Source organism: Pygocentrus nattereri, chromosome 22, assembly GCF_015220715.1.
Source record: "Pygocentrus nattereri isolate fPygNat1 chromosome 22, fPygNat1.pri, whole genome shotgun sequence".
Classification (NCBI taxonomy): domain Eukaryota; kingdom Metazoa; phylum Chordata; class Actinopteri; order Characiformes; family Serrasalmidae; genus Pygocentrus; species Pygocentrus nattereri.
The window spans coordinates 33,954,363-33,974,738 of record NC_051232.1 but is presented as its reverse complement, the minus strand read 5'-3'; the positions used below and the strand labels follow the sequence as shown (position 1 = coordinate 33,974,738).

Below are 20,376 nucleotides of genomic sequence, written 5' to 3'. Positions count from 1 at the left end.
ATAATAATTATATAAATATAAGAAGGTCCTGAAATAAACACTAAAGTGACATAAGGCACATATACAGACATACATTAAGGTCTGTGGGTATAAACAGTGCAAATGTAAACAGTCGTGCAGTTAGACTGAGCTTATGGAGCAGTTATAGTGATGAGTGCATAGCAGTCCCTGAGAATGTCAGAGTTTGGGTCAGGAACCTGTGTTTTGGTCCAAACTTTGTGGGGTGGTGGGGGGAGAGGGGGCAAAGTAGTGAGAGAGTTGACAGCCTGATGGATGAAGCTGTTTTTTTACATGATGTAGTCGTAAATAATTTTGTGCGCGTGGTCAAAATGAGTTTTATACTTTTTTTAAACGTTTTACAGTGTCCTTGGTGACGAGGTGCTGGGCGTCTGGCCGAGGAACGCAGACAAAGCCGATGTAAACTGTACCTGTGTCTCGCACGCTGGCCTCAATGTGGTAACAGGAGATGATTTTGGTCTGGTCAAGCTCTTCGACTTCCCCTGCTCTGAGAAGTTTGTACGTTTGCCTGCACACCAACAAGCACATCAGTGAGGGATCAGTGGGTCAGCATGGCGTTTGATAAGGTTTTGTGTTATCTCTCTGTTCCCCAGGCCAAACACAAGAGGTTCTTTGGTCATTCTGCACATGTGACCAACATCCGCTTCTCCTTTGATGATAAATATGTGATCAGCACTGGAGGTGATGATTGCAGGTATGGCAGAAGTATGCTGATGCTCTATCTGGTAAAGCGAACAGTCGAAGTAAGGTTTATCTGGTAAAGCGAACAGTCGAAGTAAGGTTTACCTGGTAAAGCGAACAGTCGAAGTAAGGTTAATCTGGTAAAGCGAACAGTCGAAGTAAGGTTTATCTGGTAAAGCGAACAGTCGAAGTAAGGTTTATCTGGTAAAGCGAACAGTCGAAGTAAGGTTTACCTGGTAAAGCGAACAGTCGAAGTAAGGTTTATCTGGTAAAGCGAACAGTCGAAGTAAGGTTTACCTGGTAAAGCGAACAGTCGAAGTAAGGTTTACCTGGTAAAGCGAACAGTCGAAGTAAGGTTTACCTGGTAAAGCGAACAGTCGAAGTAAGGTTTATCTGGTTAAGTGAACAGTCGAAGTAAGGTTTACCTGGTAAAGCGAACAGTCGAAGTAAGGTTTATCTGGTAAAGCGAACAGTCGAAGTAAGGTTACCTGGTAAAGCGAACAGTCGAAGTAAGGTTAATCTGGTAAAGCGAACAGTCGAAGTAAGGTTTACCTGGTAAAGCGAACAGTCGAAGTAAGGTTTACCTGGTAAAGCGAACAGTCGAAGTAAGGTTTACCTGGTAAAGCGAACAGTCGAAGTAAGGTTTATCTGGTAAAGCGAACAGTCAAAATAAGGTTTATCTGGTAAAGCGAACAGTCGAAGTAAGGTTTATCTGGTAAAGCGAACAGTCGAAGTAAGGTTTATCTGGTAAAGCGAACAGTCGAAGTAAGGTTTACCTGGTAAAGCGAACAGTCGAAGTAAGGTTTATCTGGTTAAGCGAACAGTCGAAGTAAGGTTTATCTGGTAAAGCGAACAGTCGAAGTAAGGTTTACCTGGTAAAGCGAACAGTCGAAGTAAGGTTTATCTGGTAAAGCGAACAGTCGAAGTAAGGTTTACCTGGTAAAGCGAACAGTCGAAGTAAGGTTTACCTGGTAAAGCGAACAGTCGAAGTAAGGTTTATCTGGTAAAGCGAACAGTCGAAGTAAGGTTTATCTGGTAAAGCGAACAGTCGAAGTAAGGTTTATCTGGTAAAGCGAACAGTCGAAGTAAGGTTACCTGGTAAAGCGAACAGTCGAAGTAAGGTTTACCTGGTAAAGCGAACAGTCGAAGTAAGGTTTACCTGGTAAAGCGAACAGTCGAAGTAAGGTTAATCTGGTAAAGCGAACAGTCGAAGTAAGGTTAATCTGGTAAAGCGAACAGTCGAAGTAAGGTTTATCTGGTAAAGCGAACAGTCGAAGTAAGGTTTATCTGGTAAAGCGAACAGTCGAAGTAAGGTTTACCTGGTAAAGCGAACAGTCGAAGTAAGGTTTATCTGGTAAAGCGAACAGTCGAAGTAAGGTTTATCTGGTTAAGCGAACAGTCGAAGTAAGGTTTACCTGGTAAAGCGAACAGTCGAAGTAAGGTTTATCTGGTAAAGCGAACAGTCGAAGTAAGGTTTACCTGGTAAAGCGAACAGTCGAAGTAAGGTTTACCTGGTAAAGCGAACAGTCGAAGTAAGGTTTATCTGGTTAAGCGAACAGTCGAAGTAAGGTTTACCTGGTAAAGCGAACAGTCGAAGTAAGGTTTACCTGGTAAAGCGAACAGTCGAAGTAAGGTTTACCTGGTAAAGCGAACAGTCGAAGTAAGGTTTATCTGGTAAAGCGAACAGTCAAAATAAGGTTTATCTGGTAAAGCGAACAGTCGAAGTAAGGTTTATCTGGTAAAGCGAACAGTCGAAGTAAGGTTTATCTGGTAAAGCGAACAGTCGAAGTAAGGTTTACCTGGTAAAGCGAACAGTCGAAGTAAGGTTTATCTGGTTAAGCGAACAGTCGAAGTAAGGTTTATCTGGTAAAGCGAACAGTCGAAGTAAGGTTTACCTGGTAAAGCGAACAGTCGAAGTAAGGTTTATCTGGTAAAGCGAACAGTCGAAGTAAGGTTTACCTGGTAAAGCGAACAGTCGAAGTAAGGTTTACCTGGTAAAGCGAACAGTCGAAGTAAGGTTTATCTGGTAAAGCGAACAGTCGAAGTAAGGTTTATCTGGTAAAGCGAACAGTCGAAGTAAGGTTTATCTGGTAAAGCGAACAGTCGAAGTAAGGTTACCTGGTAAAGCGAACAGTCGAAGTAAGGTTTACCTGGTAAAGCGAACAGTCGAAGTAAGGTTTACCTGGTAAAGCGAACAGTCGAAGTAAGGTTTACCTGGTAAAGCGAACAGTCGAAGTAAGGTTAATCTGGTAAAGCGAACAGTCGAAGTAAGGTTTATCTGGTAAAGCGAACAGTCGAAGTAAGGTTTATCTGGTAAAGCGAACAGTCGAAGTAAGGTTTACCTGGTAAAGCGAACAGTCGAAGTAAGGTTTATCTGGTAAAGCGAACAGTCGAAGTAAGGTTTACCTGGTAAAGCGAACAGTCGAAGTAAGGTTTATCTGGTTAAGCGAACAGTCGAAGTAAGGTTTACCTGGTAAAGCGAACAGTCGAAGTAAGGTTTATCTGGTAAAGCGAACAGTCGAAGTAAGGTTTACCTGGTAAAGCGAACAGTCGAAGTAAGGTTTACCTGGTAAAGCGAACAGTCGAAGTAAGGTTTATCTGGTTAAGCGAACAGTCGAAGTAAGGTTTACCTGGTAAAGCGAACAGTCGAAGTAAGGTTTATCTGGTAAAGCGAACAGTCGAAGTAAGGTTACCTGGTAAAGCGAACAGTCGAAGTAAGGTTACCTGGTAAAGCGAACAGTCGAAGTAAGGTTTATCTGGTAAAGCGAACAGTCAAAATAAGGTTTACCTGGTAAAGCGAACAGTCGAAGTAAGGTTTATCTGGTAAAGCGAACAGTCGAAGTAAGGTTTATCTGGTAAAGCGAACAGTCGAAGTAAGGTTTATCTGGTAAAGCGAACAGTCGAAGTAAGGTTACCTGGTAAAGCGAACAGTCGAAGTAAGGTTTATCTGGTAAAGCGAACAGTCGAAGTAAGGTTTATCTGGTAAAGCGAACAGTCGAAGTAAGGTTTATCTGGTAAAGCGAACAGTCGAAGTAAGGTTTACCTGGTAAAGCGAACAGTCGAAGTAAGGTTTACCTGGTAAAGCGAACAGTCGAAGTAAGGTTTATCTGGTTAAGCGAACAGTCGAAGTAAGGTTTACCTGGTAAAGCGAACAGTCGAAGTAAGGTTACCTGGTAAAGCGAACAGTCGAAGTAAGGTTAATCTGGTAAAGCGAACAGTCGAAGTAAGGTTTACCTGGTAAAGCGAACAGTCGAAGTAAGGTTTACCTGGTAAAGCAAACAGTCGAAGTAAGGTTTATCTGGTAAAGCGAACAGTCGAAGTAAGGTTTACCTGGTAAAGCGAACAGTCGAAGTAAGGTTTATCTGGTTAAGCGAACAGTCGAAGTAAGGTTTACCTGGTAAAGCGAACAGTCGAAGTAAGGTTTATCTGGTAAAGCGAACAGTCGAAGTAAGGTTTACCTGGTAAAGCGAACAGTCAAAATAAGGTTTATCTGGTAAAGCGAACAGTCAAAATAAGGTTTATCTGGTAAAACTAAACCAGTACAACCAAAATTCCTCCCAATACAACCAAAACCCCTCTCAGTGCAACTAAAACTGCTCCCCGTACAAACAAAACACCTCCCAATACTATTCAATTATCCAATAAGTAACACATTTAAAAAAAATAATACAAAATTATAAATTAGATAACATATATTCCATTCCAATACATTTAAAGTGATTTAGTCTAATTAAGCTCTTTTAAATCAAGCATACAGTTGCTAAGTGTTCTTGAGTACGTATGATGCACACGGTACGATTAGAAAAGCATATTATGATTCACTTTTTCACAATAACCATACACATTGTCACATTGCCCAGCTCTAACTCACCGGCGCTGCTCGTGTACCACCAAAGTATTTGTGCTTAACGAAATCTGCCAGTGCATTTTATGAACCTGGCCTGGTGGTTGGATAGTGTAGTGGGTAACACCTCTGTCTTCTACACTGTAGACTGGGGTTCAATCCCCACCTGGGTAACCACCCTACACTATACCAATAAGAGTCCTTGGGCAAGACTCCTAACACCACCTTCGCCTACCTGTGTATAAATGATCAAATTGTAAGTCGCTCTGGAGAAGAGCGTCAGCCAAATGCCATAAATGTAAATGCCTAGTATCTCTGCTGATTTCAATGAGTTGCAAATCAGATATAATATCATATTCAGGCAACAGCAAAGCTTCACTAAACCTCCTGTGTGCATACTCGGTGGCCTGTTATGCTTTTCCTCTCAGGTCTTGCACGCGAAGAATGTTAAAACCAATTTATCAAATTCAGACATTTATTTCACTCGTTTCTTTGTTCTCTTATTTTCTTGCAGCGTGTTTGTATGGAGATGTCTGTGACTGCATTGTGAAGACACTAAGGACTCTAAAGCGTCAAACATCCGGCACCTACACCGTTCAGGACCTGGCTGCGCTTTGAGGACAGCGAGTAAGAACATTGCACTGAAATGAAGCTTCATTTGAAGATCTAGACCCAGAGTGACTATAAGCAGAATTCTTAATGTAACAGTGGAGTACAGTGGCGTTAACACTCACCTCAGAGGTAAATACTTAAGTTTACAACGTAATCTGTTCTAAATGGAGTAACTGAAGTGCAGATTGCCAACGTATGTTTACTTACGAACCTGTGTGTGTTTGGGAGTAATGCTTACCATTTTTGTGTAGTCTTTCCACTTGGCTTTAGGATATAATCACCAAACATAAGTGCCTTTTCACCTGTGTCTCTGTCTCTTAGATCCATTGAGTATTGTACTGCTCTGGTGCTATATAATGATATAATGATGAGGTTTTGTTGTTCAATTTGTAATAATTGTTGTGAACTATGCATTTAAATTTATGAAAATCGGTCCACTTTTACATATTCTCATATCTGTGGTAGATCAAGACAGTGTGCAATTGATAAATGCATGTAAATTGTGCATCATTCTGTGACATGATGAATTACAGACCATTTTTATTGCACTCCATGAATTAGGCTAGTCAGTACTGTAGCCATCCTACGTTCATGTCACTCTTAAAGGCATCAGATGATCAAGGCCTTGGAGCACAGTGCTTGGAATGATGGAAAAATTCTGTCTTTTATGGGGGCAACATGTATAGTACTGTGAAAAAGTCAGAGACCACCGTCATGTATTTCATTTCCAGATAAAACAGCAATTAAATACAAGAAACGCAGTTCAGCCGATATTTCTGAGGAGATTAAAAGCTACAGGGAAATGTGGCTCCTAACAACCACCTGGAAGAGCTGGTCGACCCCAAAACCGCCCCATCAGATAAACAGCACTGAAAGCTTTAATCTCTGAGAGAGAGGAGAAGATCGAGCTGCTTCAGATCTGAAAACATCCACAGGTGTTTCTGTCCATCCTTCCACTGTGAGAAGACCACTCAGTGCTGTGGGTCTGAAAGGACGTGTAGCTGATCAAGAAGAACCTCACTGACAAAAGGAGACTGACTGCCCCAGAGTCCAGACCTCAGCACCACTGAATGGGTTTGATCATTTCTTTGGAGGCATGTCTGCAGGTTCTTTGAGGAGCTGGATGAAAGAGTGGACACTTTAAATTCTTAAAATAAATAAATATTTATGTAGTTGAATATGTTTGCTGAAAAGTTGATAACTGGTACTTAAAGGCCGCCTTTGTCTATAAACCGACTCAGTGAAGAGTGCTCTCTGACTGTTTCACAGTACTGTAGATATGTGAGAATATTATATCACACTTTCAGGCCCTCTTATTAGTAATCCATTAGAAACGTACATGTTCATTGACCTCATCTGACGTGATCAAATTCAAATGCTCGCTCATTCTATAACTCATTAGCTCATATGAATCCATCTCTGAACTCGACTCTATGCTCGATAAAAGCATGTGCATATGCCTTGCACCAAAATGTGTAAACAGCTATTATGCTGTTAGTTTAGTACATAAATAATAATATATATTTAATAAATAATACATAAATAAATAACAAGCTGTCTAACGTTTCCTAGCTAATACAGTCTAGCCTAGTTATCTCCTGCTCCTCATTTTTCTGAAGTGTTCGACCAGTTAATGTGAGACTACAATTTGAGGATCCTTTTTTGCTCTATAAGTGTGTTTACATGCATTTAGATGTGAACTACACCAACTTTTCCAAAGGTTCCACAAAATGAAATGGTTAAGATGTAATCGGAGATGTTCAGAGTGGTTTGGTGTGAAATGCTGTTCTAGAGTCCCTCTACTTACCGAGTCGGAACTGTTCACAGTGGTGGTGATAGGAACCAGACGTCTACCTCTAAAAGCAGACAGTCACCTCCAGAGTTATTTTTATAAAATGGTTAGATATACAATTTTCCACTATCTTACCATCTTCCACAGTCCATATAAGCTCAGAAGACTCGTGTGGGTTCTCTGGTGGTTCTGGATGGTAAATAAAGTGTCTATATCTGTGTTGTAGTCATGGCGACGCCTGGTTCCCATCACCACCACTGTAAAGACGTCTGATCCACTTCACACCAAACCCGCTCTGAATGACTTTGTTTATCTCAACCACTGAATAAATGCAGAAATTCAGAAAAATCGGGGGAGGTTCCTCTCTAATCATCTTTAATAATCTGATAACTGATTATTAAATACGTTATTTTGTGCACTGAATTGCATGAAAACACTTCCACACTTGATATGAGTAAAATACAGACATTGGAAGTGTTAAGGATCTTTACATTTGGTCGTTGGTTTGGTAGTTTATGGCTTCCATAAGAAATGCATTGCATTGCCAGAAGTTTGTGGACACTCAAACGTTACATTCATGTGTGCTACTGAATATCATATTATACAACCATGAGCTTTAATATGAATTTAGTGAGCATTCATGTTAGATATTTGGCGTCACATGACGGTGCCTTGTTGAAAGCCAGTATGTTCCTGTGTTGGAGGCTGCATGGCTGTCTGCTTGATTATATGCAACTGTTGGCAGTAAGTGTGGCTGCAATAGCCCATTAAATGAGGTGTCCACATACTTTTGGCAGCTGATGTATGTTTTTGCAGTCCTGTATAAGTCTGCTTACAATACTAGGCTTGGTTTTATTCACTGTTTAGTTGGTAATCCCCAAAACTTCTACTCTTGATATGATCAAGTGTGCTGAACCTGACAGTGTATTAATAGTGTTATCGTTCGTTGGCCGTTCTCGTGAAAGGGAAACATAACTGGTTATTCTACATATTAAAAGGCTTCTCAGGAGCCTCTGTTGAGATTGGTAGTTAACCAGCTGACTGAATGGTTATTTAGTTATTTATATAAATCGTTCGAGATTAACTGATATGCAGTCTTGGATATATAAAAAATCTGTTGCAAATGCTGGAGCTCTATTTAATAATTAGCTCAGTACTTGAAAATGGCTTATAAACAGCCCAGAGCTATGCACAGTGGAGACAGGAATAAGTGCGTACCTGATATCCCTGATAGGCTTTATTTTTACGTAGGTATTTTTGTAGGTAACATTTCATGGGTCGAGACAGTTTTAATGCAATGGGAAGGTGGATGAAAAGGAGGCTTCAGCTACTAGTATGAAACAAATACAAGTGAAACGATTATAGTCTAATATTAAAAATGCAAATGAAGGGATATTAGTTCTTTATGCCATTCATATTAATATGTTCTGTAGGTCAATGTCAGTGCTGCATTTAAAGGAAAATTCTGCCAATTTTGCAAAATATCTGCATAATTGAGTGTTTGAGGTGTAAACAGAGAGGTTCAGGGGGTTTGGTGTGAAACGGTCCAGACGTCTTTACAGTGGTGGTGATGGGAACCAGGCATCGCCATGACTACAACACAGATATAGACACTTTATTTACCATCCAGAACCTCCAGAGAACATTACTGTGTTTTAAAAACATACTTTAGCTCAAAATGTTCTCAAAACGTTCTCAAAAACTCTTACTTTGCTCTGCTTTAATCTTCAGCTCCACTACAGCTGCTTTTCTCACATCTCGGGCAGGAAACGTTCCTCAGGAGTAGATCAGTTTCTGTGAAATGTCTCTCAGCGTTCGACTTTTTACGAGGCTGAAGTCGCTTCTCATTCACCAGCTTCTTGTTCAAATTTCCCCGTTCCACCTTAAATGGTGCCAGAATGTAACTGCTGCACCTTTTAAGGTGGAACGGGGAAATTTGAACAAGAGCCTGTCGAATGAGAAACTGACCTCAGCTTCACGACTTTTTACTGTTTCAGTTTCTCACTGCAGATTAAACGTATCAGGAAACCAGCTGGAGTGACTATAAACACTAATAAGTCCATTCGTCTCCAGATTATCGATGTCCGTCTTAAATCTCTCTCTTTACCGTTTCATAGCTACTAGCAGGGCGAGACTGTCGTCTGCGTTGCTATGGTGACCAGCCGTCTGCGCTGATCTTCAGGGTTAAAGGGTGAATCAGCAGTTCTACATTAACTCCAGCGTTTAAGACCATTTACTGTTAAACTGTGTTGAAGGATCAGCAGAGCTTTATTTTACTGTAGAGGAGGATTATTTTATTATTACCTACTGATCTGATTCAGCTGTGGAGCCACGACAGGGCAGTAGAAGAGCTGCATGTTTCTGACCCCTGAGCTAGAACAAAGCATTTCACATCAAACCACTCTGAACGACTTTGCTTACATATTAATCATTTAATTATGCAGAAATGTAAAATCCGGTGGAATTCCCTGTCAGTAGAGAGTGTGCTGATGCTCATAATTATCACCAAAGTGTTCTTACTTTAGTGTGCTGGTTACTGGCAGAGCGCAAAGCAGCATTTTGTATTGCTGGACAGGATCATGTCAATAACATCACCACTCACATGAACACATTCACACACTGGGTGCTGCACACTGCACCCACAGTGGCATCATAGGGAAGCGGAATCAGAGGAAAAGAGTCCAAAGAGGTGCTGAACGCCGTTAGAACAAGCTTGAATGATAAATGGTTAGATCATAGTTTGGTCCAGAACTGACCACTGGAGATTTCTGAACTGTTAACACCAAAGTTTACTATGCAGTTTTAAAATGTCTTGAAGCTGAACCGTATCTGTCGACTGTGGACCACGTAACCCATTCCTTTCCTTCACGTTTTCACTCTTTATTCATGTTTTCAAAGCAGGCGTGTGCAGTTTACATCACCGTCTGTGCTTTCTTAGCCTCTGTCATCACGGCCATCATAATGTATGGAGATGGGTGTGACCCGTCGGGGCGGCGGAGCTCGGTCTGTAATGCATAAATCACCTCTTGCACGTTTTTTCACAGTTTCATTTCCATCTGTTTCTTCAGTGCTCATTGGTCTCATTGAGAGTGGGCGAAGCAGCCATTCACAATCGTACACAAGCGGAGGATAATCGTGCTGTTGTTTTTTTATGTATAATATTTGGACATGAATGTGTAATTGTATAAATGTGCTTCATAATAAATGTATGTATAAAATCTTCAAGTACTTTTTCCGTTGAAATGGTGTTGACTGTATTGCCGCAGGAGTAAATAAATATTGTATCTTTATGTAAAACACAGTATTTGTCAGTTTCTTTAATAATTTATTCAATAATATATTCCTATAATAATAAGATTCCACTTATTTGGGTAACCGTGTGGAATATAATCGTAGAAAACATTTAAAATGGGTTTAGGTGTCTTGTATTTCTTAAGCGTTTACAAACATAGCAATTATTATAATAATGTTGATGGCTTTAGTTTTTCTTTTTGTATAGTCGTTTTGCGACGGTCCCTAACGTTGTAGACGCACAAGTAAATACCTTCCACTTCGGTATTGGGCGTCGCTCCATACGCAGTTCCATTCTTGCCTCAGGAGGGCGCTTCTTATCAAGGGTAGAAACTTGCCATGACCCAGTGGAAAGAGGAAGCGGCCATCGCCATAGCGACGGATAGAGCCTTGGCCTGCTGAGCTGTGCTGTCTTCATGTGCTGCGCTTCACATTTACGAGGTGAGAATAAGTTTACAGGCAGAATCTGCAACATCAACACAACAAAGTAACACAAATTAAGGGCAAGTTCATGAACAACCTTTGATTTGGCTTGACAAGCTGCTGCTATGGTATCCCAGGTAGTTGCTACAGTGTTGCTAGCCAATTGGTATGGTATCCCAGGTGGTTGCTATGGTATCACTATGGTATCATTCTCAGCACTGCAGTAACGCTGACGTGGTGGTGGTGTGTTAGTGTGTGTTGTGCTGGTCTGAGTGGATCAGACACAGCAGTGGAGTTTTTAAACACCGCAGTGTCGCTGCTGGACTGAGAACAGTCCACCAACCAAAAACATCCAGCCAGCAGTGTCCTGTGGGCAGCGTCCTGTGGGCAACGTCCTGTGGGCAGCGTCCTGTGGGCAGCGTCCTGTGGCCACTGATGAAGGACCAGAGGATGACCAACACAAACTGTGCAGCAGCAGATGAGCTGTCGTCTCTGACTTTACATCTACAAGGTGGACCGACAAGGTAGGAGTGTCTAATAGAGTGGACAGTGAGTGGACACAGTGTTTAAAAACTCCAGCAGCACTGCTGTGTCTGATCCACTCACACCAGCACATCGTAACTTTACAGGAGAAGGAAAAAACCTACTTTACTTTTAATGCAAGTCAATAGAACCAGATGTCTTTCAAGTCATTTTGGGCCGATAACCTAAAGACAAATAAACAAAACGCCTATCCATTCCTAGACCCTGTGGCTCAGGGGGATAAGCTGTGTCTTCAAGATGCGAAGGTTTGCAGTTCAAATCCTGCTCTGGACCGTTTTATTACATTCACGTTTTTGCTGTGAAGCAGGAAATTTTGCAGTGCAAAAACCAAGCAGCTAAAAAATAAACGTTAAATAAAATGTTAACAGTTGCAAAATTGTAAGATGCTGTGACTCATGACTGTGCACTATCCCTTTAAATCCAGTCCATTTCAATTGAATCCTGATCAGTTTTTTAACTTGCATGATTTCATTGTGAAAGTGAAGATTTGAAAGTTAAATAAATAATAACGTATTTCAAAGTAGCAATGCTTAGTTAGCCCAACAACAACAACAAAAAAAACCAAGCTCGTCCATTTGGAGAAGTGGTCCCCTTGTTCGCCTCCACACCTGCTGCTTATTGTGCCAGCTGGTCCTGGTTTTGTCCCCGGTTTGGTGTTAATGAGTCTGTCCATTTCGCCTGCCTGCTTATGATGCCCCCAGTGACACTACTAACAACATCTGATATACACAGTTTTTACATAAACAATGATGCAGTTTTTATTAACTACTCATGCTAATTGGCTCATTTTCAGACCAATGACAAAAAAAAAACTCATACTGCCAACTGACGCTCACTGGTGAGCTGACTCTGAAGAGCTGGACTGCCTGTCACTATTACGGCGTTCTGGCTTGGGTTCTGGCTCAGCGTATTCAGCAATAACATAAATAAATGCTACAGGCTGCTTTAGACTGAGCCGTTATAGTCACTGATCTTATTTGGCATCAGTAGCGTTTAACTGGCCATTTCAGCCAGTAAAATGTACTTTAGCATCCGTCCTGTGCTGCCACAGCTGCTTGTAGCAGGGTTTCCACATTTCCTGAGACTCAGGAGGAGACGATAATGAGCAAAGGTGTGAGAGAGAGAGAAAGAGGGTCATGGACAGCCAAGCTTCCTTGCTGGAGGGCATGTTATCAGTTGGCCATAGGCTCCTTTTCCAAGGACTCATCTCTTCTATGTGTTCAATTCAAACTAATAAGACCAGCAGCTGAAGGTCAAAGTCAAGGCCTAAGCCTCTGAAAACCACAGCCTCTGACTCTGACCTGTGGGTACTGTCAAGTTGCTAGGGTAGAAAATCTGTAACGTTCAAATATCGCTGCTGCCCCCCCCAAAAACAAGTCAAATATCCAAAAAAAAAGGCTGACCTTAACAGCTGCCCTGTGGCTTGCTGGAAGTGCTATGGCACTATGACCACGAGGTCGTGGGTTCAAATCCTGCTCATGACGGTCTTTTGGCATTGCTTCTGCATGAAGGCGTGAAAAACCGGGACAAATTTCCAAAAAAAACATAGTCAAGTGTGAGAGCCAGTGGCTCAGTGGTAGATGCCATACCTCCAAAGTCTGGAGGTTGTCGGTTCAAACACCGATCAGGATACCCAGGTTGTGGATGCGGAGAGTTGGGTGATGCAAGGAAAGAGAGAGAAAGAGAGAGAGAGAGGGAGAGAGAGGGAGAGAGGGTAACAAACCCGGCCCCCCGAGAGAGGGGGGGGGGGGGGGTTATGGAGCTGGGAACAAGGTGGCCAAACAAAACCTTTAAGCACACTTCTCTTACCCCACCACTCTCTCCTTCCACCACCCCCCCCCCCCCTTGCCTTGCCTCGCCTCGCCTCGCCTCATCCTCCCTTCACCTCTGTCTTCTAGGTCCTACCCAGCAGGGGCACCAGACAGCACCCAGGGGTGAGACTGCACCAGATTCGAACCGGCAACCTCACAGTCATGAGGCAAGGCTTTTCCCACAAAGCCACCCAATCTCACCTCTCACAACCTTTTTTTTTGGGGGTTTGTCTCGAATATTGAAAGGCGGCCCTACAACTCCAGGCTCACTCCATCTCCGACACAGGCGGAGCGTCACCTTCTCAAGCGATACTGGTTTAAAACGTTCCTAAACAAAAGCAAAAAGAACAATGCATTAGAGCTTATTAGCAGTTCGGTTGGCCAGTTGGCTCACTGTGTCTTCGAGTAGAGATTACAAGATAGGTAGAGAAATGTATCCCTGCAGGTTGTGGATTCACCTGGTGTACAATTAACACTGCACGATCTATAGATCCAACTGGAAGCCTTAGTCTGGTTTCGAGCTTGTAATATTTGCTCAAGGCTGACAGAACCAGACTATTCATACCTGCTTTGGTCGCGCTCAAAAGACATTGTATGGTTTCTCAAGTATTTGTGGGCTTAAATAGGGCTCTACTTTCATACTGGGGTTTCATGCTGCGTCATTAGTTAAGCAGAAGTTTGTAAACTAAAGTTTGGGGGTAGGAACACAGATGAAACCCCTCCTTCTTTCAATCCACCACCCTATAAATTCACACCCTCACCTTCTGTTCCCATGACGAAGTGTTCGCAATCCCCATCTCTTCCCTGTTCCTCGGTCCTACTACAGCTGTGAGGAGGTCTGACCTTCTAGCTACAGGCAGAAGCTGCTCAGAACTCCAGTCCAGGTTCTCAGAGTTCACCCCCCTCCATCAATCAGTCTGGCCTCATACTACCACCACCGTGTTGAAGGCATGGTCTGAACTCACAAACAGCATGCAATCACAGCCTTTTTCAGGCTTAACCTGAACCTAACCCAACAATGGAAACACAAAGTCTGGACATGTTACTGTACATGACAAAGACAATGCTGTGTCTTTTCTTTCTGTTAGGCTATTCGTAATTTAGAATGCGTCATAGTTTCTAACAAAGATTTATCCATGGCATATTTGCATGATTATGTGGAACTGAACGACACTGACCAAATGTGTCTCCTTAGGAAGCGATGAATGCTTCCACTAGTTGCGGACATCTAGGGGTACGTCGTTAAAACACGCCATAAAGTCTACACAACATGTCTGAGCTGAAAATGAGCTTCAATTACAATAATTTGGCCTTAAACCTCAGTAAAACCACATCGTTAATACAAACCATCCAGTGGCATGCGCGATTTTTAAATGATGCAGTAAATGGGTTCAGTTTAAACCGCAGCTTTCAAGGACGCAGCAATGGAGCCTAAGGACCCATGTGACTCATTCAGGTTTAAACTCAGGCTAGACTCTAAACCACAGCTAAGCTAATGACTGTGCAATCGCCCCGGTAGGTTTAGATTTTCTTCCTAGCTTATTACCTTAAACAGCATTCCCAAATAGAACAGCAAAGGTGGCCTGAACTGGACAGGTGCTCTGGGTCGGCAGAACGTTCTCAAACCATGGACGAGAACTCCCCCCCCAGGATGGGCCAATATTTCATTACTGTCCGATTTCAAGATCAGTCACCGAGGGGTTGCTTTCATGGGATTTCTGCAGCACTGAGAATGACCCACCACCGAAATAGTACCTGTCCTGTGAGGGTACATGGGGGTCCTGACCACTGAAGAACAGGGTAACAGAGTATCAGAGAAACAGATGGACTACAGTCTGTAACTGTAGAACTACAGAGTGCAGCTATACGGTCAGTGGAGCTGATAAGATGGACAAGGAGCGTAGAAACAAGGAGGTGGTCAACGACCTGTATTGCAGCTTAGTATAAAAAATAGAAAGTCCAGCTGTGATACTGCTTATATATTCAGTGTGAATGGGTGGGGCTAAACTGCAGTAGGCAAAAGTTTATACCTTGCAAAACCTGATGGGTTCAGCGAGACTTAAACTATTTAATTAACTCAAATTAACTCACTTCTTTGATCTTAAAATGAGAGTATTTTGCATGTATATGTAATAATGGCACTAACCCGATACAATTAAGTACCTGTAACTTACCATTAAAATCTACACTAGGCTGTACTGCAGAACATCGTTGGCAAGAATGCCTTAAACAGTTCACCTTACTACAACTCTAGACCCTTTTTGAAGGTGGTGCTGGGATTCTTGCCCAAGGACTCTTATTGGTATAGTGTAGGTGGGGACTGAACCCCAGTCTACAGCACAGAAGGCTGAGGTGTTATCCACTACACCAACAAGTCAGCCTGGCACGCAAAAGCGTCCAACGCTACATGCAGCAAGTCAGAACTCAGCAGCTCAGCTAACTGATCTACAGTCAGTGCTGACTAAGGTCATATGAACTTGCAAAACCTAAGGGACCAAAAGGGAAGGTGGGCTGGGGAGAATGACACCACAGAGACGGTAGATTAACCGAGGTGGATAGACACGCCCAATCTGCCACCAAGAGCCAATGGGAACGATGCGAGTTTTATTTAAGGTTGCCTCGACCGAGCCTTCATCAAGTAAAGCTGAGAAGTTTTAACCGGTTAAATGAAAGTGTGGGACGTCGATGCGACTCAAAGATCCCATTCGAACGACCAAAGCTGAGCAAGAAAATTCCAAATCATTTCAACTCGAACATCAGATAAACTCACAGACACGGAACCCCACACGGCACATCTTACGCCACTCTTCATGAGTGTGCACATAACAGCTAAAAGAGGGGAAAACAGTCCCGCCACATTAAATCTTGAACACAGCCCATAATGTCTATGTGCACCCACCTGTAAAGTCAACTCGGATAAAAACGGTGAACAGGGAACACCTGGATAAAGTTACCTTAACTCAGAATGCGCCACGAAACGCTCTTACTCAAAACGACTGAGCTACTGGGTCGTTTTTGACTTGGTTTGAATTGCTGGGATTAAGTTACTCCAGCTTTCGTTAGTATTTACATTGTGTTCACTACTCCAGTCTGTAGGTCTTACGCAAATTAATAGATCTTAACTAGTTTGACTTAAGTAATTAAGGATTATACAAGAAATAGTATGTGCTACTAGATCTGCATTAGTCAGAGTAACAGACGAGTAAACTCAAAAAAATTAAGTTACATTTATCAGTGTATATATGGACTATACGGTCTACCAGTGGTGGACAGTAACTGAGTATCTGAGTAAATGTAATTAGTTTCTGTATTTTAGTATTTTTGGTGTATCTGTACTGAAGTTTCTCCATTTCTGGGCGACTTTTTCCTTTCACTCCACTACATTTCAGAGTCTAATATCCGACTTTTTCCTCCTACATTTTGAGAAATCTGTCGTTCCTTTTGGTTTCTGTGTGCATAAAAACGTAACATGTCAAAACGAAAGAAGCGCAAAGCCAGAGCACCAATCAGGGCCCAGCGGTCACTTTGTTTAGAGCTGGTTTTGACCTGTTGGTCATACCGACCCAGTGCAGCACGCGGTTCAACGTCAGCGCAGCAGCGTAAAACTTTGGGAGAGTCTGTTCAACATAAATGATGAACTAACCTAACTTTGTGTAAATAGAGCTCAATATAGAAATATGTCCACATATGCAGTCGAGACTGACGCGGCTTTTTTCTGAATTTCTACAAACACCATTTCATTTTATAGTAAATGAGTTTGGGCTGGTTTATGTTTATGAACAGACGCCTACAGATCAACATAGTAAAGGAGCTCATCTGTGATCCTGAGTTTAAAGCCAGTTTTTATTCAACTTAAACTTGGAACTAAGTTGTAAATAAATCTGAAACTGAAACTTTGCTTGTGTGTAAAAAGTGATTTCAGAGCCACTCGGTTCTCCCTGATGGAAACTGTTTACCTTCAGTGTTTTGTGCTTCTGATCATTTTAATAGACGTCAGCGTCACTAATTAATGACGTTCTATTAAAGACTTTTTAATTTATTAATTTATTTTTTCTAGAAATAAAAATAATGCATGGCCACAACTTAGTAAGGCGTGGAAATGAGATGATTAAGTCACGGCCGACTTAGTAAAGCGTGGGAACGAGATCCTAATGCGTGGCCATGACTTAGTAAACCACAATCTGGTTCCCATGCCTCACTAAATCATAGCCACGCTTTTTGCTTTTTTTTTTTTTTTTTTTTTTTTAATTTTATACAGAATGTCACCAGTGGGGCTCTGACATGGCCACGACTTAGTAAGGCGTGGGAATAAGATCCTAATTCATGGCCACGACTTAGTAAACCACGATCTCGTTTTTTTTATATATATACAGGATGTCACCCGCGGGGCTCTGTAAATAAGCCATACTTTAGGTGTGAAGTAAATACTAATAAGATTTTTCATCATTAAGGCTGTTTCAGTCCCTCGGCCTGACTTACACGATCCCAGCAGCGGCGCTCATCTCTTCTCCCGCCTCCCGCTGTACTGGGAGCGGTCCTGACCGCCATCCCTGTCCTGCTCCTTTAAAACTAGTTAAATAAGCAAAAACGTCTTACTACAAGTCTCAGTTCGCGACCCGAACGGCGGTGACCAGCTTCACAACCTGCGCCAGGGCGGCTTTTAAGCACTAATGGGCCAAATCTCCGCGGAAGCCGAAAGCAGCTGCGGCCAAATTGGCTAATTAGCTGCGTGGCTATATGTGAAACTGAACGGAAAACGCTGCGCAGCAACAAAACCACCTTTAAACCCTTAAAACCCCACTAAAGCCCCACTAGAGCCCCCCGCGGGGACTAACCCGCGGCTGTCGGCCTGCCTCCTCACCTAAACTGGCTGTTAGCTGTTAGCGTATCAGCTAAGCTGTGTAAAACGCGGCTAAAGTTGACTTCTCATTCGAACTTTCCGTTCCACCTTAAATGGCGCAGCGGCGTTCAGGACAGTACCGCTCCTACTCGAACGCTGCTGCGCCATTTAAGGTGGGACGGAAAATTCGAATTAAAATGCCAGTGAGTGACAACTTATATATAAAATACTGTGCTGTGTACACGCACAGACGCTAAAATGCCTACAGCTGCCCGGGACGCCGATCGCGGGGTCGAGCGAGTCTCACGCCGCCGCTCCGACGCGTGGAAATCCGAGCAACGCCGCTCGTTCATTAGCAGTTAGCGCGCAAGCTAGCAACATTAGCGTGAGCTAACGTTACTCGGCTCTGCTGGTTTTCTCGGGATTTCTCGACTCACACGCAGCTGACGCCGGGGACGCGGGGGTCGTTATCACTTATTGAGCTGAATTGTGTGTTTTGCACGAGTGAAAAGCGCAAAATACGCATTTTTGTGGCGCTTTCGCGGCTGTTTGTGGGTCGCGTTAGCGCCTTAGCTAATTAGCGAGCTAACGTTAGCCACCTCAGCGAAGCGATGACGTCAGTATACGAACATTAAATACAAAAATACTAATATTTTAGTATATTTTTAATAGTTTCTCATGGACTAATGTTTGGTGACTGTAAGGGAATAAAGGAAGAATTAACATTAGCTAACAATAGCTACCGTAGTCACCTGGGTATGACTGGCAACCAGGGAGGGATGCCAGATTTGAGTGGATGTTTATCAACAAAATTGTATGAAAACCCGCCAAAAAGAGGTCAGGACAAATGGCAACATCTCAGCTGTAACAATAAATATTATGGCGTTTAATCCACACTAATAACTCACTGCTGCAGACGTGTACTTTCCCCTACAGAGCGACGTCCTGTAGAAATAAAAAATAGTGCGTGGCCGCGACTTAGTAATGCGTGGGAATGAGATCAAATGTGTGGCCACGACTTATTAAGCTGCGGTCTCGTTCCCGCGCCTTACTAAGTCATGGCCACGACTTAATCATCTCATTTCCATGCCTTAATAAGTCGTGGCCACGCATTAGGATTTATTTCCCTTGTATGGTAAATAAAGTGTCTACATCTGTGTTGTAGTCATGGCGACGCCTGGTTCCCATCGCCACCACTGTAAAGACGTCTGGACCGTTTCACACCGAACAGCTCTGAACATCAAATACGTGTCTTAATGAATGAGGCAGGAAATCTGAAGTTTCGGTGGAGTTCGCCTTTAGCTGCTGCTGTCCTGGAATATTTGCAGAAATGTGGTTAAAGTCGCCGCCAGATGGCGCTGTCAGCGTGTTTACTGCCGACACCCTGAGAAACAACACCTGCCCAGAGTAGGAACAGTCCAGCTAAGTCCAGCGACGAAGGACTGGACCTGAAATGAGCTCCGGTTAAACTGCGCTTCTGTTTATTATCGAAGTTTTCAGAATATTCTAATTTTTCACTTAATTCATACAGAGCCATTAAAGTGACGTGGTGATTCATTTTTTTAATAAGGCATGGCCACAAATTAATATATTGAGGCCACTCGTTACTATATAGAGACTACACATTTACATAATGAGGTCAAGTTACCATACTGAGGCCACAAAATAACAAATTGAGGCCATAAGTTACTATACTGAACCCACAAATTACTATATTGAGGCCACAAATTAACATATGGAGGCCACGAGTTACTATGTAAAGGCTACAAATTTACATATTGAGGCCAAGTTACCATATTGAAACCACAAATTACTATATTGAGGCCACAAATTAACATATGGAGGCCACGAGTTACTATGTAAAGGCTACAAATTTACATATTGAGGCCAAGTTACCATATTGAAACCACAAATTACTATATTGAGGCCACAAATTAACACGTCGAGGCCATGAGTTACTATATAAAGTCTACAAATTAATATATTGAGGCCACAAAATAACAAATTGAGGCCAAGAGTTACCATACTGAAGCCACAAATTACTATATTGAGGCCACAAGTTACTATATTGAGACTACAAATGAATACATTGAGGCAAAAATTACTATATTGAGGCCACAAGTTATTATATAAAGGCTACAAATTAATGTATTGAGGCCAAGTTACCATACTGAGGCCACAAGTTACTGCATAAAGGCTGTATAGAGACAGAACCCATAATCCCAGAGAGAAACAAGTAACCGTAGCACTGCAGTCCAGTAAAGAGCTAATATTACAGCTCACCTTTATACAGGACAGTCCAGTGTCCAGCTCCTGCAGATCAGTGTGAAAGGATGATTAATGCCCTCCATCGTCTCTGAGGCTGGGAGCAGTGCAGACGGGCGGGGCCAAGGCCTCCCCTCCACAGCAGTCGGCGCTGTTAAAGGGAACTTCATGTTTTAATAAGGCCTGGCCACAAATGAACACCGAGGCCCAAGGGCCATATATTAAAGCCACCGCGGAATATAGGCCACGAGTTACC

The 20,376-nt window shown here is 42.6% G+C and overlaps 1 protein-coding gene and 1 long non-coding RNA gene across 4 annotated transcripts in view; one reads left to right on the top strand and one right to left on the bottom strand.

Moving 5' to 3' along the window:
- Positions 1-6,050, top strand: part of LOC108443826 (EMAP like 5) — a 118,820-nt gene extending 112,770 nt beyond the window's left edge. For all 3 annotated transcript variants that reach the window (XM_017724687.2, XM_017724689.2, XM_017724688.2), the window contains 3 exons: positions 363-516; positions 612-712; positions 5,058-6,050. In XM_017724687.2, the coding sequence (XP_017580176.1) occupies positions 363-516; positions 612-712; positions 5,058-5,082 (280 nt within the window). In that variant the 3' untranslated portion in view covers positions 5,083-6,050. The remainder of the gene's footprint in view (positions 1-362; positions 517-611; positions 713-5,057) is intronic.
- The window catches only part of LOC119262008, a 35,241-nt gene extending 15,033 nt beyond the window's left edge, over positions 1-20,208 (bottom strand). Inside the window, exons 1-3 of the long non-coding RNA XR_005129349.1 lie at positions 20,139-20,208; positions 10,492-10,704; positions 429-526 (exon numbers count right to left, since the gene is read on the bottom strand). This is a non-coding gene — a long non-coding RNA (uncharacterized LOC119262008). The remainder of the gene's footprint in view (positions 1-428; positions 527-10,491; positions 10,705-20,138) is intronic.
- Between the last annotated feature and the right edge of the window lie 168 nt (positions 20,209-20,376).